At 41.3% G+C, this 25,731-nt stretch overlaps 1 protein-coding gene across 1 annotated transcript in view; it reads left to right on the forward strand.

Moving 5' to 3' along the window:
* The window catches only part of LOC126259688 (cholinesterase 1-like), a 186,940-nt gene that overhangs the window by 135,103 nt on the left and 26,106 nt on the right, over positions 1-25,731 (forward strand). The window contains exon 8 of the mRNA XM_049956647.1: positions 6,867-7,048. Coding sequence (XP_049812604.1) covers positions 6,867-7,048 — 182 coding nt within the window. The remainder of the gene's footprint in view (positions 1-6,866; positions 7,049-25,731) is intronic.

The raw sequence follows: 25,731 nt of genomic DNA on the forward strand, positions 1-25,731 counted from the left end.
AAAGGAGAAGTAGTTGTGTGTTAGGATAAAATTAGTAAGGTGTATGAGGAATGAGTTACTGTGTTTGGAGTGTGAAGGATGTTAGGAGAGGTAGTGTTCAGTAGTGGCGAGACCTTGGCATGAGGGATGTTGGCGTATAGGCAAATGGTTCAACAGAGATGATTAGGGATCCTGGAGATAGAGAGGTGGTGATGGTCGAGAGCTGATGAAGAAAGTGGTTGGTATCTTTGATGTGGAAGACTAGATTTCGGGTAATTGTTCAAAGGTGCTGGTCAATGAAGGCCAAAATCCTTTGAGTAGGAGTGCAATAATCAGCTACAGTGGGGCAACCATAATTGTTTGGTTTATGGATTTTGGGGAGCATGTAGAAGGTGGGTGTGTGGGGTTTCATAGGGTTGAGGAGGGAGAATGGTTCAGATAAGATTTTCTGGGAAGGGGTTAAGGCTTTAAGTATGAGTTGGAGGTTACGTTGGACTTCTGGGATGGGGTCACTCTGGCAGAGTTTGCAGATGGAGGAGTCAGACAATTGGCAAAGGCCTTCCACCAAGTAGTAACAACAGTGGTGGAACCATTGTCTGCATGTAGGATGATTAGATCAGGATTTATTTTGAGGCTGTATATGGCTGTCTTTTCTTCTGCCGAAAGGTTGGTGTTCTTAGGAAGGGACCTGGGTAAGGATGGTGAGGCCAAGTTGGAGGTAAGGAATTCCTGGAAGATAACCATGCTGTGGTTAGGTGGGAGGGGTAAGGACTACGGTTGGATGGTGATATCAAATGAGAGATGCAGGGCTCACATTGTTGTACTTATATATTTGTACTTATTTGTGCATATATTTACATATCTGTACATGTTTTTACATTTACATAGGTTGTCAGATATGCACTCTGATTAAAAAAAATGTATGTCAAATTTTGATGTCTCTTCATTGCATATCATAAGCCTTCATGAAATACAACATTTGTGACAAACTTAAAAACAAGCATCTGCATCTTAGACATTTTAATTTAAAGTATTGTTGTTGGGGAGTCGGTACTGAACAGTACTGTATCATGTCACTCATTCTACATTGACAATCAGAATAATAAACTTTTAGAAACAGTAATTAAACTATAACTCTTTGCTGCTCTGAACACTTTTTTTCTAACTTCTGACAATCACATATTCCCTTTGGCACTCTAGCCTCAACTCAACTGATATTTCTAATGATGTATGATTGATACAGAGCGATGCTTTTCTTCTTATCTGTTTAGCACTCAGGGTGCTTTTCTTAGCTAAAACAATTACATTATTACCATCAGCATGCTAACCTCTGCTCCTAACATAAACCAAATAACTCCAAAGATATATACTTTACTGCCATAATCTTACAATGCATAACACTTTGAGCCCAAAAACTGGGAGCTCTGAGATACATGGGCTTAGGAGCCCATCTATATATAACAAAGGACATTAATTTTATATAACTTTAATGACATGACTGAATAGGTATATTAACCTTAACATTTGCAACTCTATAAGAATCTGGATACACAGTTTGGTTTGCAAGAAATTATTGGCATGTTATGTGTAAATCAAATTGCTACAAACATATATTTTTAGTACAAATTTGAATAAATTGATCACTTCAAACAACTGAGAATTGAAATTTCTACTTTTTATTTTAATTACATGATGATGTTAGTTACTGATATATTCTCAAAATGTTATTGTGATGACTGACATTATGCATCAGTCATTTTTGTAACAAATAATTTGCAAGTGCAATGTCAGGGACTGATTTTAAACCAATTTTCTGGAATACTCTTAAAGGTGAACTTTGTGTAAAATGATTTATAAATTTATATTCTAGTGAAATTAAGTATGGCAATGTTTTCAGTAAACCAAAATAATTGGAAAATCTAGGATGGAATGTAACAATATTATGAAAAGAATAGTTGCTATTGCTATTCACCATGTATCGAAGAGGCTGAGTTGCAGATAGGCACAAAAGAAGCCTGTCACACAATAAGCTTTCAGCCAACAAGGCCTTTGTCAAAAATAGACAAAACACACACACACACACACACACACACACACACAACTCACACACACATGACCACAGTCTCTGGCAGCTGAAGCCAAACTATACACAGTAGTGAGTGCATGATGGGAGAGGCAACTAGGTGGGTGTAAGGGTGGGGGATGGTAAAGTGCTGCTGTGAGAGCATGCCGGGAAGAGCTGGAGAGAGGGTAGGGCAACTATGTGCAGTTGGGAGGTTAAATGGAGTGTGAAGAGAGAGGGGTGGTAGTGGAAAGGGAGGGAAGTAAAAAGACTGGGTATGTTGGTGGAATAGAGGGCTGTGTACTTCCAGGATGGGAACAGGGAAGGGGCTAGATGAGTAAGGACAATGACTAATTAAAGCTGAGGCCAGAAGGGTTATGGGAACATAGGATATGTTGCAGGGAGGGTTCCACTTGCGCAATTCCCACCAGCTATCCCTCCCCCTTCCCGCCCCAGCTTCTTCCTTACCCCCACCTAGTTGCCTCTCCCATCATGCACTGCTGTGTGCAGTCTAGCTTCAGCTCCAAGAGACTGTGGTCATGTGTGTGTGACACATTTGCATGTCGGCCCACATGTGCACGCTTTTGTGTGTGTGTGTGTGGTGGGGGGGGGGGAGGGGGGGGGGTGTTGTCTGTTTTTGACAAACGCCTTGTTGGTCAAAAGCTTATTGTGTGACAGTCTCTTTTTTGTGCCTATCAGTGACTTAGCATCTCTGCTATATGGTGAGTAATAACTAGCCATTTCATAATATTATTACACTCCATCCTGGATTTTCCATTGTTTAAATTTGCCTGACAGCTTTTCTTCCATCCTAACCCAGTGCTGTTTTCCTTTCTTACTATTTTCTAATGCATTACTATAATCAATGTCCGACTTCTGTCTCTTCTTTCCTGTGTTTCTCTTGTCAACTTACAAACTGTATTGCATGCTCTACTTATGAGCCACACTGTATCAGTTGTCTCAGAAGCGAACAACAGATGGCTACAAGACCACACTGATTATTGTTGCAGCATCTTATGACCTTCTTTACTCCCACTGATATAATTAATCATCCTATACCTTCAAACTGATCATCCCCCTGTGTCACTCTCTCATATTTTTGTGCACATTTCCTGTGCCACATGATCTTGTATCTCATTCTACCAACCCCTCCCCTCCCCCTTCTCCTTCTCCTTTCTATTGCAGTTCACACATACTAATCTCACCTAATCCATTCACATCTGCCGTAATATATAAAATTTTTTTTTGGATCTCTTTGTGATTCCAATTTCAGTTGGTTTTCACCTTTCATCATCAACGTATGCCCTCTGGTTTTATCTATTTTCCCCTTATTTTATCCGTTTCATCCTTTTAGTGATTTTTCATGTATTTAGCTGTTTTCTGCTAATTTTTTGGGATGTAATACTATGTTATTTATGTATTTCACATTTTTCCACCACCATGTATCCTTGCTCCTTCCATCTGCAACACAGAAAAGTTTCTTTACCCCTAGTCAGGCCCCAGTCCCACACACTGTTCCCGCCTAGTTGCTTGGCTCATGGAATCCCCCTCCATATGGCCTTACCATCGAATTATGCATCTTTGGCTGCCACCCTTCCTTCCACAGTGACCTCATCTGTTCAGATTCTGCCAGTCCTTAGCCCTCACCAACATAGTCCTGCAAAACCATATTAATCAAGCCCAAACCTCCTTGCAATACCTTCTCTCCATCCATAAAATTCTCCTGCAAGCAATGCCAAATTCTTGGATCCCATAACACACATTGAAACTCATGTCCTGCAGGAACTAGAGCAGTATGCACAACACCACCTCAAAAAACTCTCCACCCTGCCCACTTCCTACTCTTGTTTTGGACTACCATTTTCCACTACCTCTACAACAACCTCCAAACCTCCCCTGTGTTCCCTCATAGCTGACAAACCCTGTCTCACAGACCTACTACACTTAACCCACCCTCCAAAACTCTCTCCTACCACCATACAGAATCCAGAACCTAAACAGATCCGAAACACTGTCATGAACCTTTCCTCCAGAAGTGTTAGCCCCACAGAAATATCACTCCATTCCAAAGGCCTCACCTTTTGCCCCACCCCCAAATTCAGTCATGCAGGACTTATTAAAGACCTTCTCTCCTCCCAGTCCCTACAGTGGAAACACTTTTTCGCCACCAACCCTACCAATCAGACTCAACCTAAGACTAATGTTGAACCCTACCTGACTCGGTTCACTCCTCTATCCAACCGTGATCCACCCCCAGTACTGCTAAATCACCCCCTGTTAACGTTTTAGAATTTCTTAACCTCGAAACTTGCCTCACCATCATTCCCCAAATCCTTCAAGCTGCAAACTAACCTTACATCTGCAGAAAGAACCACAATCCACCACCTAAAATCTGATCCCAACCTTATAAGCCTACCTGCTGACAAAAGGCCCCCATTGTTGTCTTGAACTGAAAGGATTACCTTGCAAAAGGACTCTGCTGGCTGTCAGATTCATTCATCTGCAAACCCTGCCACAGTGACTCCATTCCAGAAATCCAGCAGGATCTCTCCTCAAATCCTTGGGCCCATCCCAGAACCTCTCCCTGAAGTTCATCTATCTCCTCACTCCCATCACTCCCTGCACTCGTACCTTCTACATGCTTTCTAAAGTCTATAAACCCATTCACCCAAGACTCCCCATTGTGCTGGTTACTGTGCCCCCACTGGGAGAATCTCTGCTCTTATAGACCAACACCTTCAGCCCATTATGTGGAACCTACCCTCCTATATAAAAGACATCAACCATTTCCTCCACTAACTCTCCACAGTACCTACTCCTTTACCACACATTGCCCTGCTCATCACTGTTGATACCACCTCCCTCTACAATAACATCCCTAATGCTCATGGCCTTTTACTGCTATTGAACATGACCTTTCCCAGTGCCTGACCAATTCTAAATGAATAACTTCCTTCCTAGTCGCCATGACCAACTATATCCTCATCCACAATTACTTCTCCTTTGAAGGCATTATCTAAAAACAAATCTGGGGTAAAGCTATGGGCACTCGCATAGCACCATCCTATGCCAACCTATTCATGGGCCATCTAGAGAAATCAGTCCTAAACACCCAGAATTCTAAACCACTTACCTGTTTCAGATTCAATGATGACATCTTTGTGATCTGGATTGAGAGTGAGGACACCCTATCAACTTTCCTCCAGAGCCTCAACACCTTCTTCCCCATTTGCTTAATTTGGTTCTACTCAACCCAACAAGCTACCTTCCTCAACGTTGACCTCCACCTCAAAGATGGCTACATCAGTACCTCTGTTCATATCAAACCTATCGACCACCAGCAATATCTCCACTTCAACAACTGCCACCCTTTCCATACCAAGGAGTTCCTTCCATACAACCTAGCCACCAATGGTATTCGCATCTGCAGTGACAAGTGATCCCTCTCAAAATACACTGAGGGTCTCACTGAAGCATTTACAGACAGTAATTACCCCCCCCCCCCCAACCTTGATCTCCCTTTCCTTATCTGTCCAGTCACGCACCACCTCCCAAGGTCCCACCGTCTGACCACAGAGGAGCATTCCCTCGTGACTCAGTACTACCCAGGACTGGAGCAATTAAATTACATTCTCCACCAGGGTTTTGACTACTTCTCATTGTGTCCTGAAACGAGAAATGTCCTACCCACTATCCCCCACCCCTCCCCCAGTGGTATTTTGCCACCCACCAAACCTACACAATATCCTCGTACATCCCTACACAACCCCTGCTCTCAACCCCTTGCCTCATGGCTCATATCCCTGTAATAGACCTAGATGCAAAACCTGTCCCATACATCCTCCCACCACCATCTACTCCAGTCCAGTCACAAACATCACCTATTCCATCAAAGGCAGGGCTACCTGTGAAACCACTTCTGTGATCTACAAGCTAACGTGCAACCACTGAGCTCCATTCTATGTGGGCATGAAAACCAACAAGCTGTCGTTCTGCATGACTGGCCACCAACAAACTGTGGCCAAAAAACAACTGGACCACCCTGTTGCTGAGCATGGCATCCAACATGACATTCTTCATTTCAATGTGTGCCTCACAACCTGTGCTATCTGAATCCTTTCCACAAACACCAGCTTTTGTAAACTGAACATGAGGGAACTCTCCCTGCAATATATCCTACCTTTCCATAACCCTCCTGGTCTCAACCTTCATTTGTCACTGTCCTTACCCATCTAGCCCCTTCCCTTTTCCCCATTCCAGCACTACACAATTCTCTGTTTCACCAACGGACCAAGTCGTTTAACTTCTCTCCTTTCCTGCTACCCCTGCCCTCTGTCTAACCTCCTGACTGTATGTAGCTACCCTACCCTCTTTCCACCTCATCCCTACATGCTCCCACAGCAGCACTTACCCTGCTATCCCTCCCCCTCCTCGCTCCAGCCTCTTCCTTACCCCCACCTGGTTGCCACTCCCATCATGTGCTGCTGTGCATAGTCTGGCTTCAGCTGTCAGAGACTGGTCATGTGTGTGTGTGTGTGTTTTTTTTTTTTCTATTGTCTTTTTTGTGACAAATGCCTTGTTGGCTGGAAGCTTATTGTGTGAGAGTTTTTTTGTTGCGCCTTTCTTCGGCTCAGCATCTCTGCCATATGGTGAGTAGCAACTATCCTTTTCATAATGTTTTCAGTAATTATGAAACGTAAGTTCTATCCACAACTTGTGTGTTGGGATGTACACCATTGCCAATGTCAATCAATTCATAATAGTGGTGCTATATTACAAGATATAACCAGTTATTTATGCAGAATATGTATGGTTTTTGTTTTAGCAAAAGGATTGACAACAAATGCATCTGTGGCTCAAGACTTAGATGAAAATTTTGAAGAAATTATTGGACTTGATGTTCGTGCTCCAGATGCTGAGACACAAAGGCAGGTTGCCCAGAAACTGCGTGCCCTATATTATCAAGATGAGCCTATCACTACAGAAAGCTTTAATGAAACAGAAGAGGTATGTTCTTTCTGACAACATTTATTTGAGAGCTTGTGGTCTTGTCTTCAGTTATAGTTTGTTATCAGCACTAACTTTTTTTAGATTGACTTGACACATATAAATGTGACAGCCAGGCTGCCTTCCAAAGTTTTAAGGATATTAATTAAAAAAAACTGTTTCTCTTGTCCATTTCATTTTTAGTATCCAATATCAACTATGAGGAAAATTGATTCACACTTTTCCCTTGACTGCATAGTAGTTATACACATTAATGGCTGTCAATTTATGGCTATTTTTAGCAGAGGAAGAATTAGTACAGAGATATTTTTTACCAAAAAATTATTGAATTTTGGTACTTTAAATGTAGACACAGTGCATTACATCTGTTACAGAATTAGATTACTATAGTTAATGTTAAAATTATTTGTTATTATTACAATAAATAACATAGATTGTCTTGAAAATGCAGGTATCATCTTCTTGTGGAAGCTTACTTTCAGCTAAAATATTTGCATTAAGAAAAAAATATGATATTGCATTATGACAATACTATTGTGTTGTAAATTCCGTGAAATTTAAAAATGTAAACAATAACCTTTGTCTCTTGGATGGAAATGACAGTAGTGTTACCAGCAGTATTTTGTAATTGTGCATGTGACACAAATATTATTCTTAAGGATATGGAATGTAAGGGTTATGATACAGTAAGGTAATATCAGCAGATGAGTTTCACAAATGGGTTGTCATTTAACTACAAAAATACAGTGTATCCTGCCTCTGACATATCACCTTTCAAAAGTGATATTCTGTCACCACAAGTTGACCTAATAATAACTATAGATGAACATTTAAATATTGTCCAGAAATCATACATGCTTCTGACTACAAGGAGCATTTGAATACCATCATTGTCATACTGTAAAGTTTTCAGACAAATCATGCTTCAGACTACCTTTCAGTGATGGCCACACATGTGGTACATGTTGCCATGGTTTGTGCTGTTGGACAGCCTCCATTGTTGTGCAGCATTGCAGACAAAGGCCAAGAGTGGTTTGGGGTTGCAATCTCAGTTTCTGTGTGTTGGGTGCCACCTTTATAGCAATTGCTACAAGAGAGAAGTTTTTGAGCTCTTAGTTCCACTTTTGCTTCAGGCAACTCCACTTGGTATATTTCAGCATGCTAGTGCCTGGACAGAAGGGTCCCAGATTGTGCAAGTCTCCTCCAAAGGATAAGTACCTCTACTTTGTTGGCCTGCATGTTCTACTAATATGTCAACCATCATAGGATGGCCGCTATTGAGACACTTTGGAGCTGCAACCGTATTCCTCATGACAAACCAAAAACACCCAGTCACAACTATTTCCAAGCCTGTAATGATAATGAGAGAGGAGGAAAGTTGGCTGGGTCTGCTAGCAAATGGAGCACAGTGGGAAGCTAATTCATTTACAAGGTTCTCAGGAAAACTGTATAAATAGCATGATAAGTCTAGCAAGGTCAAAGTTGATTCAGGATGTAAAATATCTCCCCAATGAGATAGCTGGGATGCTGAGTTGGGTCACACTGAAATGAGGAAGAACAGAAGATTAAGATTATGAACATGGAATGTTGAGAATGTCTTACAAGTGGGGAAGTCGGAGAATCTGAAGAAGGAAATGAGAAGAAACAGAATGGATATAATGGGAAACTCTGAAATGAGATGGAGACAGATTGAAGAATTTTTAAGTGAGGAATTCAGAGTATTTTATTCTTGAGGAATTCATGGTGTTGGGATAATATTAGGAACGAGAGTCACAGATAAAGTGATATCAGTGAGATATGTTGATGAAAGATTGACGGCAGTGAAGATCCACTGAAAGAAGGAAAATCTAGTGGTAATACAAATACATATTCCACATGGTGGATCACCTGAGAAGTAAAAAAATCTATGGCAAGAAAGAGGACATAATAGAGAAAGGAAAGAATGGGTGACTGGAATGCTGTAGTAGGTGAAGACAAAGATGAAAGAATTGTGTACAAATATGCATTAGGGAAAAACAATGAGCAAGGAGAGCTCTTGGTGGACTTCTGCACGAGAAACTCCTTAACTACTTGAGATATGTTGTATGAACAACCTAGAAAAATAAGTTACAGTTCTACATTTCCAACTGGCTCAAAAAGATGCCACATTGACTATATTTTGATACAGGAAAGATTTAGAAACTGTGTGACAAACTATAAGACATTGTCAGGAGTGGATATCAATTCAGATCATATCCTCTTGTTGAAGAAATAATAATTCTGTTTAAAAAGATGAAGAAGATCAAAAGAAGAGAAAATTTAATCTGGAAGGACTTGAAAAGGATGAAGTAAGAACGTGTTTCAAGAAAATTTCCAGGAAAAAATAGTCTAAATACACAACTCAGTTCCGGGAAAAAATAATCTAAATACACAACTCAGTAACAGTACTGTATTAGCATTAAAACTGTTAACAGAAAGCAGCAGAAGTAACAGTTGGGTTTAAAGAGGCAAAATAACATCAAGGAACCATGGGCAGCAAAAAAATGTTGGAGGAATGGAAGAAAGAAAAAAATATAAAAATTCTGCCACAGAGATAGGCAAAGATTTAGGGCTGTAAGCAATCAACTGTGAAAAGAAATTGACAAAGCCTTAACAGAATTGTGAAGAAATTGAGCAACCAGAGAGAAACGTGCACCATGAATTTAATTTACCAGAAAGTAAATAACTTGGACTTTAGAAAGAGGTGGAAGACAAAAGGTGAGAATGTTAATGAAATTACAGAACAACAAATGTAAATAAAGCAGTTCTAAGTTTTCAACAGTTCTAAGTTTGATGTGATTTCAGTTGCCTGAGACAGCAGTCATGTGTGTGAGTTGCATTTGCATGAGTGTGTGTGCATGTGGGCGTATGTCTGTCTATTGTTGACGAAGGCTTTATTGGCCAAAATCTATAATTGTTAGAGTCTTTTTTTGTGCCTATCTGCAACTCAGCATCTATGCTATATGGTGAGTAGCTACTTTACTTCTCATAATATTGCAGTCCTAAGAGATCTGCTTTTTGAACTTTGACCACAAATTTATCTGAATATTTTAACTTGGGGAAATGTGTTGTAGTAAATTTTGGTTATTTAAGGATGAAGAACCTGTTTCAGTACCAAAGTTACTGAAATGACTGTATTAGAATTTTGTATGCAAACCCAGCAGTATATGTACTGCCAAATCTTGTGACCACATTGTTTACAATAGTTGAACAGGTTGTAATGTTATTCAATTATAACTATTGAAAACAAATAAACTCTCAATTGGTCATGAGCATGCTGCAATATGACGATCTACAGAATGTATACATAATTCCTGTAGCTGGACAGCTGTGAAATTTAAAGTTTTCACCAAATTTGTGCCTTCTACATCTATGACTACATCTACATTGATACTCCACAATCCACCATATGGTGCTTGGCATAGGGTACCCCATACCACTACTAGTCATTTCCTTTCTTGTTTCACTCACAAATAGAATGCCTCTGAAAGAGCCCTAATTTCTCATATCTTATGTGTGTGGTCCTTATGTGCAATGCATGTTGTCACTCTGTAGTCAGCCACAAATGCTGGTTCTCTAAATTTTCTCAATAGTGTTTCTAAAATAAAAAAATAAAAATAAAAATTAAAAAAAAAAATTTCCTTCCCTCCAGGGATTCCCATTTGAGTTCCTGAAACATCTTTATAACACTTCCATGCTGTTCACATCTACAGATCTAGCAGCCAGCCTCTGAATTGCTTCAATGTCTTCCTTTAAATCCAACCTGGCATGGATCCCAAACACTTGAGCAATACTCAAGAATAGGTCACATGAGCATTGTATATGTGGTCTCCTTTACAGACGAACTATACTTTCCTAGAATTCTCTTGATAAACTGAAGTCAGCCATTTGATTTTCCTACCACAATCCCCAAATGCTCATTCCATTTCATATAGATTTGCAACGTTAACCCAGATATTTAAATGACTTCTCTGTGTCAAGCAGGACACTGCTCAGACTGTATCCAATCATTACGTGATTATTTTTCCTACTCATCCACATTCTAATGGCTTTGGATGATGATTTAAGTGGGAAGTACATATACTACCTTCCACTTCTTTTCTGAGATGACTTACTTGAGATGCTCGGCCAACCTTCCTTTCTGGTAAGCTGGCTGCTGCAAACTGTCTTTTCCTTCTTCTCCGAAGTGTGCTGATAGGTACAGGAATTCCTTAAGACTCTTTCATTTCCTTCAATTAATGATGTATGTTAAACTTCAGACATATTACAAATCTCACTCTTAACATAAATATACCCTGTTTAGTAAGTCTCTCGTGTCTCCAAATGTTAGACACAAACTAATTTATATATAAGAGAAAGGTGGCTTAAACACTCTGACCATTCTCAACATGAATCAAAATACACAACTTCCCCTCAACAAGGATAAGACAAGAGTTTTTTTCCAAGAGTACTTTCTCAGCTGTTCTCAATATTATAACAATGGTCACTGACACAATTAGCACAGAATAACATAGAAGCTCCACGATCCTTATGTACACTTTCACTAAAACTTCCATGGATCGTCTGACAAGTACTTGTCATTGCCATTTGACCGCCGTGTCTACATTCTTCTCGCTACTGAATTTCAAACCTGCACACACAAACATGTGACGTGCAGTAGGTAGAATTCTATCATCCCACGCTCACATCTAAAATATCGTGTGTTTGAGATAGTAAAAGGCCTAGTGGTTCTAAAATTTGCACTGAAATTCTCGAATCACTACAACATTAACTTACATTTTTATACATGTAGAGTCAACTGTCATTCATCACACCAACCAACTAGAACTTTTATCTGAGTCATCTTGTATCCTCCTACAGTCACTCAACTTCAGCACCTTACCATACACTACAGCATCATCAGCAAACAAGTGCAGATTGCTGTCCAGCCTGTCTGCCAAATCATTTATGTATATAGAGAATAACAGTGTACCTATCACACTTCCCTGGGGCACTCCTGACTATACCCTTGTCTCTGATGAACAGTCACTGTCGAGGACACATACTGGGTTCTATAATGTAAGAAGTCTTCAAGTCATTCACATATCTCTGAACTCATTCCATTTGCTAAGACCTTCCTTAACATCCTGCAATGGAGAAACATGTCAAATGATTTCTGGAGCTCTAGAAATATGTAATCTGTTTGTTGCCCATCAGGCATAGTTTGCAGTATAAAATGTGAGAAAAGGGCACACTGCACTCTGCATGAGCGATTCTTTCTAAAACCGTGCTGATTCATGCACATAAGCTTCTCAGCCTCAGGAAAATTTGTTATATTCACACTGCACCAGTGACAAGTGGTTGGAGGGTAGAAGCTAATGACGGATGCCACCAATCGTGCTATTTACCGTGTGCCACAGTTACATAAATTTACCGAAAAGAAACACTGCACAAATGTGTAGAAGCACATTCCAGCAAAAGATATGTATAACAACCAAAATAAAATATAATAGAAAAACAGATGTGGTAAATAGTAACTACTACAGCTTATAATAGGATAAACAATGCCATCACTAAACTGTGAATACTCTCGTTGAAAAATGACATTTATTTATAGAAAAACAAAAGTTGGCAAAAATTTCATCACAAAAGAAAATACATTGCAATAGAAACCATATAAAATGTTTTCTGAGTCTTTATGGTCAGAGAGCTTTGTACTGCGCCTTATTTGTGCATAGGCAGCAGTATCTGAAGTTGTCAGCAGGTTCTCTATGGTGGTGGTGCAATTAAAGTACAGTAGATCTGTTGGTGATAAAATGTATCAGTCTTCTTGCTGGGTATGTGATCCACTCAGTATCATCTCCCTTTGAGTGTGTGCTGGTTGTTAGTAATTGCTGATGCTGCTTGGATTGGAATCAATTAGGGCACACCATTCATAATGCTGACACACATGCCACCACTGTTCACATCAAATAGACAGTTTTGAAACAGTATAAAATTCACTTTAACTTGTTAGTTGTGAAGACAGTTCATCTGTTTTAGCAAGTGAATCACCTTCATGAATTCACAATTTTACTAACCAGTTTCGTAGGTAGTAAATAGTTTAATGGTTTCTGTAGTGACAGTTAATGATTCATCATGCATGAAAGTCTATTATGCTGCAAACAGAACAAGAATCTTAAAGAACATTGGTTTCCACCACTAACTGTACTGCAAAACAATTTGGTTCTAATGATGACAGTCACTGCCCAGTTGCATGTGCAGTGTTAACATTTCCTTTTGTGATGTTCAGGTCAATATCTAGTCCAAACCATGTTCAAAACATAAGAGCTTGGCATTATATTTTGTGTATGTTTTTTTATTCAGTGTGAACTAACACATTATGCTCTGTTGCAGGGCAATCTTTGAGGTAGTCTTCCTAAGCTTCTGTGGTGTATGCACATCCTCAGATGTATCTCCACCTAATAAAAAAGTGTAGATTCTTGATATTCATGTCCTCCATTACTTAAGCTGGGGCATCCTTATGTGAATTTACTCTACTTTGGTGACCCCACTTTTAACGACATTATCAGCTGTGGATTATTTTGTATTCTTCAACTCATCTTGCTTGCAACAACAATGTAGCCATCCTACAACCTTAGTGCCAGAGACAAGGAATTACAAGACAGTGACTTATAAGGAGTTGAGTTCAGTACTTTGCATCAGCAGCGACAACTCTTGTGTTTGGTTAAATGTGAAAGCGACATTTTCTTGTGCACTGCTGGTGGTATCAACAATGACCCTCATGTTCCTGAACAAAGTGTACCAGTTACCGACATTCTCAGTAATTTTGGCAATGGATGCAACCCTTCCACAGACAAACAAGATGCCTGATACATATCACCTAGAAAAGACAGGGACTGATGTTTGATTGTGTTGTACCTCCAATGTGGCATGAATTTCACCAAACATGCTCAATTGCCATAGCCAGCCCATCCAGCCAGGCCATGTGCAGATACCTTCCTGGATTTCTCTTCCACACTTTGGCCTTCAAACAAGAGCTCATCCGTCGTCACCTTTCAACCAACTGCAGTGCTGCATGAACCCGAGAATTTTGATGGCAGTCCTTTGCCCCATAATTCATGACCCTAGCTGCCACCCTTTCATCCAGAACAGCCAGACATGAGGTTTTCTCTCACTTAGCGGATTCCCCACAGTCAAGGCATTTCTGATGATAGCTGCAAGTTTGTCACCTTACTGTCCACCTGGGCAAGCATGCCAACATCTCCGGCATTTAATTGACGGGGCACTCAGGCAAGACCATACCTTGTGGATGCTGTGGATTCTAAAGTTACCTCCTTAGTTACAGCTATCAATGATCTCATATCAGCATGAATCATTTGAAAGAAGATAAATTTTGATGGACAGACTTCTTGCAGTGTTACAACATCAACAATGTATTAACTCAATGGAAAACAATGACCAACCTCATCCCAGTCTTGGCACAGGCCGTGATACAGGGCAGAAGGCAACCAAGTGGTACCAAGCACAGACAGAAACCACGGAGGATGAGATAACTGCCACCTACCCCGTGAATGACCTTCAGCTACCCAAAACAAAACAGATGGCCAGCCAGTAACAACACATCGCTCATTGATAAAAGGTGTAACCATGCCTCTGCTGGTTTCATGCATGTTTGGGCAGTAAAACTTGCAATAGGATGGCACCTTACAACCATCAAAATAGGAAGAACAATCTTGAGTAGGTTGGACCATTTCAGGCCGCCTGCTGCCTTGACATATGAGCCAATCTTGTTGCACACCATCTTCATGCAGTAGTCTCTGTGTCCTGCGACACACATGCAACCAATATTTTCTCATTGACACTGGTGAGTATCATCCCATGTAATATACCACCAACAGGAAAAACTGTATCGGCATTGTAGCTCTGTGCAGCAAATGATTCTCAAATTGCAGTGTGTGGAACCACATCTTGAACCTTTGACTTCAGTTCACAAGAAACATTCTCCTGGCAATTTTTCATTGCTGATGTTAACAAACCAGTATTGTAGGCTGATTTTTTAAGACATTTTCATCACTTTCCCAAATTGGAATGTGGAACTTTTATACATCATAGCAGCAGATTTTCCATGATGGGAATCATCAATGCTCCTCCATCCCTCATGCAACTGATAACTAGTGACCCCTACTCGCAGACTGTCAATTCTGTCAACACAGAAAAACAGCATCAAAAGATACTATGAGACTGCCTGTCATCAGCATTGTAATTGCAGTGAATTATTTAGCAGTACTTTAACATACAGAAACAAGCATTTCACCTATGTGAAGAGAACCACATTATACACAAAAAAATTAGCACATCTATAGACAGTCTCACCCCTGCACATATGTACTTTGAAAAGATCACTCACAGGCAGACTCATCACAAATGAGGCAGCGGATATAGGACAGCCAGTAGCAGACACTCACACACCACTGGAGCAGTCTGCAACAGCATTACCAGCATCAGTACAGTTCACTCAAATCTATCATTGTCTGTTGCCCATGTTCCTGTTGTGTGTGTTTATCCCTAACTGCCAGATTCACATGTACAATTCAGACACTGTGCTAGAGTGAAAAACTTTATGAAATAAATAGAATGCTGTTACTACCAGTTTGACTTAAAGACACTCTCATTAGTGCTGGGTAAAGTTCACATGGGTAAGTTGGTTTTAGAGGAGTTATTGCAAGCCAGTATAGTTAGACAGTTCAGAGTCCTTGGGCCTTGCCCACCCAGCTCATACCAAAGAAGGGTAGCACCTGTAGACTATGCAGCAACTATCGGCATCATAACTTCCACATGATACTGGACCCTGAATACTGAAGACTTCACACATTATTTGGCAGGTGCTTCTGTGTTCATTCTGTTGTATTGTAAGAAAGCATATTTGCAGATCCCTATGAACCAAGAGGATAGGATGAATACAGCACCCTTTTTGGACTTTATGAATTATTTTATATGTCACATGAACATCAAAATACAGCAGAGATTCAGGAAAGATTCATTGACAATGCTCTTTTCAAATTTTTCATCTGCTGTGCTTACTTGGATAATATTTTAGTCTTTTCAGCTTCCAAAAAGGAACACGATGTGAGTCTTGAAATAGTGTTTAATGCTTTACACAAACTTTGTGTTGCCATCAGTGTCAGTGTCATCTGAGACAGTCTCAGGCTACCATATATGGTCATTTGGTTTGCCATGACAGCTTACAACCTACACTACAACACGCTGAACTTATTTGTCACCTACCTTGACAACAGACATTTCATGAATTACATCAATTTCTTGGCATGATAAATTTTTATTGTAGACACCTGCCTAGAGCAAGTGCCACCTCCTATAAACACATTAGCACATTAGCAGCCTGAGCGAAAGAATATTAGCTGACCCTGCAATACAACAAGCATTTGAACAAATTAAAGCCTGCCTTTCTCAGGCTGTAACACTGACATACCCACTACCCCCTAGCCATCTGGCAATTGCCTCTGGTGTGAGCAATTTAGCAACTGGTGCTGTTCTCCAACAGCAGACACGCAACATCCTCTGCATTTCTTTCTCAAAAAGTTGATAGATTCTCAGCATAAATGGTCAGCCTATGAATGTGAACTGTTGGCAGTGCACAGAGCAATATGGTACTTTAAAGATGATGCTGGAGGCAGACCCTTTACACAGTCTACAAATATCATTGCCCACTATTGTAGTTTATTTTCAACCCAATAAAAGGTTGTTGTCCCTGGCACTTCTGCCATTTGAACTACATCATGCAATTGACAACAGACATCCAACATCTTCATGGCATGGACATATGTCATGGCTGATTTCCTTTCAAGTATCACTGCTCTCTCAGTAGATATTGATTTTGCACACTTGCAGCAGTGCACCTTCAACATGTGCAATTAAGCGACAACGTAGTGAGATTGTAACAAAATAATAAGCAATCAGTACCAGTTTTGGGCCCTTAGTGCCCTTCTTCAGAAGGTTGTAACTCAGGGTTGCCACAGGTTCTGGAAATCAGGGAATATGAGGGAATCTTAAACACATCATGGAAATATCAGGGAAATGTGAAAGAAACACTGCAAAAATCTCATTTTTGTCTCAGTAGATGAAATGGTTTGTTTACTGAGGTGTCATACATCATTGCTGCCTGGGTGCAGCTGAGTACATTTGCTGCTTCCCTACTCCTTCACTACTACTGCTTCTCCCCTTCCTACCACTCCCCTCAGCTTACAGTCAGTGCTGCCACCACTTCTTGCCACTAACCTAGCAGCTACTGACGAGAGGCAGGGAGGCACGAGGAGTGGTTGGTTTGGATCTGATTCTCAGAGACTGTAGACACAGTGGCCAGAGACGGCAGTCATGTATGCATTTGTTGTGTCAGTGTGTGTGCTCTCATTCTGACAAAAGCTATGGCTGAAAATTTAGTATTGAGAGCGTGATTGTCTTTTCTACGCGCCTGTCTGCAGCTCAGCAATAATCTTTATGGTGAGTTGCTACCCATCCTCCTTATTATCGATTCTCAGAGTATTTGAACAAGTTATCTGATGCATGGATTGATCACCATGGTCTCATTTCATCAACATGCTGTCTGTGGCTCACGAATAGCTGGCCACATGAATGGATTTCCATGACGGGCCAAAACCACAGGCCATTTCTGCAGGTATCTGCAATGAATCAGGCCTGCCGAGCTGGAGTCATTTGGTTCCCACTAATGTGCAGGCCCTGCCTGTCGTATCTAGTCTCACCAACCTGCCTGCAGCCGAGTCTGTTCGTATATGGCATATAAAAAGTACGGACAATAATAATAAGAAAATTGTGTCAGTTGCTGGTGGTTTGTACACTATATACTCATATATTTCCTGAAAGAAAAATCACACAATACCTGTAAAATAATAGATATAACACAGTGGGTAATAAGCGACACTAACAAACATAGTAGAACCAACATTTTATTCGTGGTCACCTACAGTGTTGGTTTAAACAGTTTCTCTGCACCTTGTACACCTCTTTCAAGAGGCCTACTTTGTTTCTGAGGTTATTTTTGAAATCAGTGAAGGTATTTTAAATCCATCTAGTGGCTTCAAGAAATGCAGACTTTTATCACCAAACGTGTTTCTTTTTATTGAAATAAAAACATCAGTTGTTTTAATGAAACACATACACCATTTGGCTTGCTTTCTCCATCTAAAAACTGTTCATTACAAAAGATTTTTGCTCACATCAGGAAATGCCGTCTTGCTGCAAGTGTTTTTTAGATATTTCCTCGTTTGCACTATGGTTTCTTGTACTGTTGCTGCAAAGACAGACTGTCAACTTACGTCTTAACATACTCATAAGATCTGAAAATTTGTCAGGGAACAATGCTAAAACTTGTCTGTGTATCAGGGAAACATTGGGGTGTTTCACTTGGCGAAACTTGTGGCAGTCGTGTAACTGTCACGTTATATGTGTGTCAGTCATAAGGTGTATACAGCAAAATGCTGTGGTCATGCGGTTCATAGTGTCTGAGCACACACTGCACACCTTAAAATACCACCCATGGAGGCACATGGCTCTCATAAAATCTTCATCCATGAAGCTCTGCGGCACTGTAATCACGTCATGCTGTGAGACAATACTGACCGACCAGCATTACACCCGCCCTACTTAAATGAACATAAAGTGATTACATGGTATGACAACCATCTTTAACATTTTTCTGTATTGCAGATGGACTACTGTTATATTCAACAGACTTAAATGGATGTCGATCCTGCTCAACACCACTGACTTGTCTGGAAGTATGATTACCGACATAGATGACATTCTGCACATTGACCCAGATGACAAGAAAATTATAGACCAAGTGGACTTGGACTAGTTATGATATGAGGAGATCTCAGTTGAACTTATTGACAAACTTGTGATGGCAACAAGTACGAATGACATATCTCCGCCATCGCAAGTTCTTTGAGTCTGAAACCAAACGGCCTATGCCATCTTGCTTGTGCAGTTCGCTGTATGATTTGTTGTAATGTGGATACCTACATGAAAAATACTGAGTCTTACAGAAATGTGTGTGTTTCCTTGGGCTACAACCCAAAAGAAATCCCACAGTGGTGACGCCGAGTTAGAATTTGTGCATCGTTTCCCCTTAGTGCAAGTATTTTCACATCTACTGTGCCAGCTTTGTTTACGCCTTCGTTCATTCTGCTTGGCCATGTATCCTGCTGTGCAGCCTGAGGATATCAAAGCCCCTGCACCTATGATGAGACACTTCATCACTTCACCACCACCTGGATTCTACAACACGTTTCCTGCAGTTTCGTCGCCTCAACACTTTTGCCACTCAACAGTGCAACGTGTGACTGCAGGCTCAGGCTTTGCCTTTCCAGCAAGTGTGCATTGACACATGCATTTCGAAAATGATAACGTGGAGAGCAAAGTACTTGCATTTCATCATGCTGATGTAGATTCTGCATTTCGTGCACAAACTATGTATGAGACTCCGGCCACCTGGGCGACCATTACAACAGTGCCGTGTGCAACCTTGCCTTTGTTAGGACAGACTGCCTCCATGATGCACAAGTGCTTTACTGCTTCATCAGTTTACAACGTGGACAATGTCCAATGTGTATCACGAACATTTCCAGGCCAGTTTCTACCCCCACTCACTATTTGGCCCCTCAGTGCACTTTACAGGCCCCCAGGTGATGTGAAAAATGTGCTGCGTAGTGATACTAACTGTGGTTTCCACCCCTCTGAACATACCACAGCTTGTCATATTGACAGCCCGGTGGGAACATTTTACTGTGCTGCTCCATGCACGTCCGCAATTATCCTATTCCAACCATTTCTGACTTCAATCACCTTCTTGCAGGTGCTACAATTTTCAGTGTACTTGATTGCAAACATGCGTATCACCAAATCCCAGTCATACCCAAAGACATTCCGAAAACAGTGATTATCAATCCCATCAGGTTGTACGAGTACAATTTCATGCCATTAGAGTTAAAAAATGCTACCCAGATGTGGCAATATTTTATTGACTCTCTCTTGCTCCAGTTCGACTTCTGTTTCATATATCTCGGTAATATCCTGATCTTCAGCAAAACTGTGCAAGATCACAAACGCCACATCTTGATAGTAAAGAACACTCTCTCATCAAATGGAGTCTAGATCAATACTGACAAATTGCAGCTGTGCCAAAAATCTGTCCTATTCTTGGGGTACACAGTCTCAGCCACTGGTATACACCCTCCTGAATCGAAGATGCAATCAAACTTATCCATGCCACTCCCTACCACATACAAAGAGCTCCGTCGGTTCCTGGGAATGATGAACTACTACTGTCATCATTTGCCTGCAGCAGCTAAGACCCAGGCTGCCCTCGCAAATGCCCTTGCTGGCAAGTGAACTTCAGGGACATGCCTGGTTCTGTAGACAGAACCAATGCACACTGCCTTCCAGACCCTGAAAGACTCTCTCGCATGAGCCGTCACCCTCACTCATCCAATCTCGGATGCTGAACTCTTCATCACCACAGATGCCAGTGACTCCGTGGTAGGTGCAGACCTACAACAATGCCACAACGATGTGGTCACGTCACTTCAGTTCTTTTCGAAGAAACTTTCACATGCCCAACAAAAATTCTCAGTAGTTTATGATGCGGTGAAACACTTCTGCTCTGCCATTGCCCCATTGAGGGCTGCCTTTCCACATCCTGACCAATCATAAACCAGTAGCAGATGTCATAAGCACATAAGCAAACCCCTCTCGATCCTCCTCCCTCCCTGCTCCCCCAGGACGAGGATACACAGCAACTTCTCAACAGTACCTCCACTTCGCTGTCTTTCACCAAAGTAAAATTCGCCGGCATCCGAGAGGAAGTCTGGTGCGACTCCTCCACCAGCACCCTCCGACTCCTCATCCCCATCCCCCTCTGCCATTCAGTGTTTGACACACTACATTTCCTAGCACACCTCATCAACATGCCTCATGTCCGAACAATTCATGTGGCAAGACATTAAGCGCAATTGTCAGACCTGGGTCCGGAACTGCGTTACCTGCCAGTGCAAAAAAGTCACCAGGCACACTGTTCCACCTCTCCACAAATTCGACATTCCATCTGGCCACTTTCGCCACGTACAACTGGACCTCATCAGCCCCCTTCCCCCTCAGAGGGCTTCCATTATGTTCTTTCTTGCATCAGTCATTTATGTTGGTGGGTAGAGGCTGTGCCTCTCACCAACATAACTGCTGAAACCATGGCTAATGCCTTTGTTTCTTCCTGGATTTCCCACTTTGGCTGCCCTGCCACTGTCGCCACCGACCAGGGCTGGCAGTTTGAATTAGCACTCTTTGGTCAACTCTGCCAGCTGTGTGGTATCAACAAATGTTGCATGACTGCCTACCACCCCCAAGCAACTGGACTGGTAGAATGGTGATATCGCACTTTCAAGACAGCACTGCAGTATCACGACAGTCTTTGGACTGAGGCCCTCCCGTGGGGGACTCCTCAGCCTCCTGTCATCGTAGAAATCAGAAATCAAGAGCACCATGAGTGAGTTTGTCTATGGTGGAAACCCTGTTCTCCCTGGAGAGCTGTTACAACCTATCCCCCCCCCCCCCCCCAATGAAATCCCACCCCCCTTGTAACTTCATAAGTAAGACCCAAATGCATTTTGACATTTCCCTGACCCTCTGTCTAGCCATACTCCCCCCCCCCCCCCCCCAACCCCCACTCCTACATGCCCTCCGATCCCCTTTCATGCAAGTTTGCTTTTCTCCACGACAATAGAGTCTGGGCTCCACATGCCCCACCATATTCAGGCCCATAAAAAGTCATAAACTGCACTAAACTGCACCGGCACACCTCGCCCAGCGTCTTCCACGCCCAAAGACATAACACTGCCTCCCAGCACTGAGGGCTCACTCTCAAGTTATGACCCCTCGGAGCTGCCGCTGCAGTCCTCAACCAAACATGTATCTGCATCACCATCAACGCCATTCCTTGGGTTCTCGCCCTCTCTCTGTACCTCCTCCCCCTACCCCTTTTAGTAGTTCTGCAAACAGACATCCCGCCTGCATGTGTGGTGCATGTCACCATCCTCATCGACGACAACCACATCTTCATCCTGCTGCAAGACAACTCACCTCACCCGACTGGGACCCGGGTCGTTAGTTGATCGCCAGCTACCACCCACTCCCGTGCGGGGTCAACCACATGCTCCTCCAAGCTATGATAACCCCCTAGGAAGGGTTACAGTTTGAATGCTGCCAGCCGATCATGCTGGGGGCCCACACCACCTACAGAAAGTCATGAGTCAACAACCTCCGGAGATGGACATCCTCATCACATCACTGCTGTCTCCCTCACCGCCTTCACTGTCGGACATGCCCCACTTCCACTGCACTCAAACCATGCTCCACACTGTACCATTGCAAGTTCTTTGACTCTGTAACCAAACGGTCCACGCCATCTTGCTTATGCAGTTCACTGTACGATTTGTTGTAATGTGGATGTCTGCATGAAATATACCAAGTCTTACAGAAATGAGTGTGTTTCCTTGGGCTACAACCCAACAGAAATCCCACGAACTTTTTATTATGGAAGGAAAGCAAGGTGATTCGTCTATTAGTGATGGTACATTCCTAGGAACATTATCCTTATGATACAGTCTCTCTTGAATGTTGATCTGGATTCCATCACCTCCACATTTGCAACAGATGGGGCTCTCACAGTCAGGCTATTAAAAAATGGGCTCAGCTCCATCATTTCACATCAGAGCAAGACACAAACAATGCTATGGCACCATTTCCTCTCTTACTTCCGAGACTCACCAGCCTTAACCCCCACTCGTATTTGACTGGCCTCACCAGTTACCACCTCACCTCCCACAAACCACCTTTTCTGACTGCTACCAATCGTCCACACTCTACCTTTGCAGCACAATGAGAAATGTTCCAGCTATGCCTCTTCATGAGCAGTCAGCCACAGCACAGCTGGTCCCATGCTCCTGCATGAAGATGAGGTCATTAGCAGCACCATTCATCCCCCTATGTGTCCTGCATGAAGATGAGGTCATTAGCAGCACCATTCATCCCCCTATGTGGTGACCCAGCATGTGATGCAGCATGGGGAAACTCTTTGGCCAGCACTGTGGCTCCACCACAGGACAGTCTTTGAGCAAGTCTGTCCTGAGCTTTTGTGGTGTACACATATCCTGGGATGCATCTCCACCTGTAATAAAGTGTAGATTCACAGTATTTTACACAGTCTGTTATTTAACCTGGAGCATCCTCACCTTTGTCTATTTTACAAATGGAACAGACACTTAGAAGAATTACATGAGACAAGAGATATTTGAGTGTTTTGAATTTGGAGGATATAAAAGAATTAATAGAAGAAGACAAAGGACTTTTCATCATTTTGGAAGCAGTTGAGATGGCACTTAAGGACATGAAATATGGAAAAGCAATGGGGGAGAGGCTATTCTGATTTAACTCATCAAATGAAAGGCATAAATACCGAATTTGTGCAATAACTTTTGTGATTAAGGTAATGGCACCAATATCAAAGAAAATAAATGCACAAATTGTACAGAATGCACTAAGTTCACAGAATATAAGACACTAAGTTTGCATATGCCAAAAATTCCTCTAAGAATAATGAATAGATGTATGAATCAAAATTTGAGAGAAAATTGGATGAAGAACAGTTTGGCTTCTGAAAGCGCAAAAGTAGAGATGCAATTGGATTCTTATGAATAATTAGACAAAGATTCCTAGAAAAAGGTAGGGAAGTCCATATAGTTTTTGTTGACTTGGAGAAAGCCTTTGATAGACTTCAGGGGATTAAAGTTTTAGGTATCCTGAAGGAGATCATAATTAACTGGAAGGAAAGGAGTAAAATAAGCTATTTATACATCATACAAAGATTTAAAGTAAGAGCTGGAGATAAGATGACAGCAGGAATTAAAATTGGCAGAGGATTTAGACAGAGCTGTTGTCTTTTACGTACTCTGTATAGTATCTGTTTATGTGACTTACTTAAAAACTCTTCCAACAAAAGTGTGGTTGACACTAGGAAGAAGATATGTAAGATTTGCTGCTGACATGGTGTTGCAGATTGAAAGTGAAAATACAGTTAACAACTTGTTGAAAGATCTGAACACCAGCTGTGGGGTATGGGCTATGAAGAATAAGAATAAGAATAAGAATAAGAGAAGAAGAAGAAGGAGAAGATGAAGATAGGGGAGGGTGGTGAGAGAGAGAGAGAGAGAGAGAGAAATGTGTTGCAAATTGAGGAGTATTTTTAGTGGTCTGTCAAATAGACAGTTAAGGTAAAGATTAATGAAGTATTTTGTTTGAGGTGTTAAACTGTATGGTGTGTAAACATGGACACTGCACCTGAGGCAGGGGAAATGCTTACAGGTTTTTAAGATGTGGATCTTGAGAAGAATGAAAGATGTGAAATGGGCAGATAAAATAAAGAATGATGTTGTGTTTACACAGGGTGAACAAGAATAGACAAATTGGAAACTATGAATAGAAGAAAAAGAAATTGGCAGGATTCTGTTAACTGACAACATAAGCTAAATGTATCTGACACAGCTATGAAAAATGTGGTGGGATGAAGAATGCTGAATTTGCTGCGATGGACCTGCCTAATGGGCAGAACACATCACCATCACCAAATAGAAGAGCAGATTAAACAATATTCAAAGAAAGTCCGAGATGATCAAAAATGTGTGAAAACCATCAAGGAAGAACTGAAGAGAATGGATGTCACACTCACTGAAAACCCTATTGTGTGTGCACCTTTTACTAAATAAGGAATGGACAAAACTTTAAATTAATTAACAATGGATAATTTTTTCCTGGGAAATTATGACTGAGACTGGCTTAAACATTTCTGCACTGACATTCTGACATCAGGACACATCCCAAGCCAGTTTAAAACAGTTGAAATTATTGCAGTATCAAAGACAGTGAAACCCAGTGAAGACACAGCAAGTTACCATCCAATAACACTCTTAAATATATCTTATAACTTGCATGTGATACTTCAGATATAGTAGAATATGCCAACTGGTTGACAATACTATTCCTCTCAAACATGCTAGCCTTTAAACACAGTTGCTGTAGGCAGGTTCTATCTTTGATATCACACATTGAGTTATAGCATTCCAGAAAGGCCAGAAACAGCAGTGGATGTGACTGGTACTTGGGACATTGTATTGCTTGATGGACTCGTGGTGAAGTTGAAGAGAACAGTTCCATCCCCAAAAGTTAACAGGCTCATGAAGAAGATGATAATAAATCAATCACTATAGTGCAAAATAACTATTAAGTCATTCTAACATGGCAGTAATGATTTCACAATAATTCTATTATGCTGGTAATGTAGTACTATGTGACCAACAAAACACCTATGAGAAGGACTTTGAACAGACTTTGAACAGCTGAATGTATATTATGTGCCAAAATCCAGCCAAAATTGTGAAGTTGAGCATTCCATCTCAGTTACCACCTGGCTGACACAAAGCCAAATGTTTCATTTTGCAACAAACAGATATACCACAATGATTATACAGAATACTTTGTTGGAACAATGACAGATTTACTCACTGTATTTTTATTTCTCATGGGCCTGCAGCATTGTATAT

The sequence above is a fragment of the Schistocerca nitens genome, chromosome 5 (assembly GCF_023898315.1).
Source record: "Schistocerca nitens isolate TAMUIC-IGC-003100 chromosome 5, iqSchNite1.1, whole genome shotgun sequence".
NCBI classification, from domain to species: domain Eukaryota; kingdom Metazoa; phylum Arthropoda; class Insecta; order Orthoptera; family Acrididae; genus Schistocerca; species Schistocerca nitens.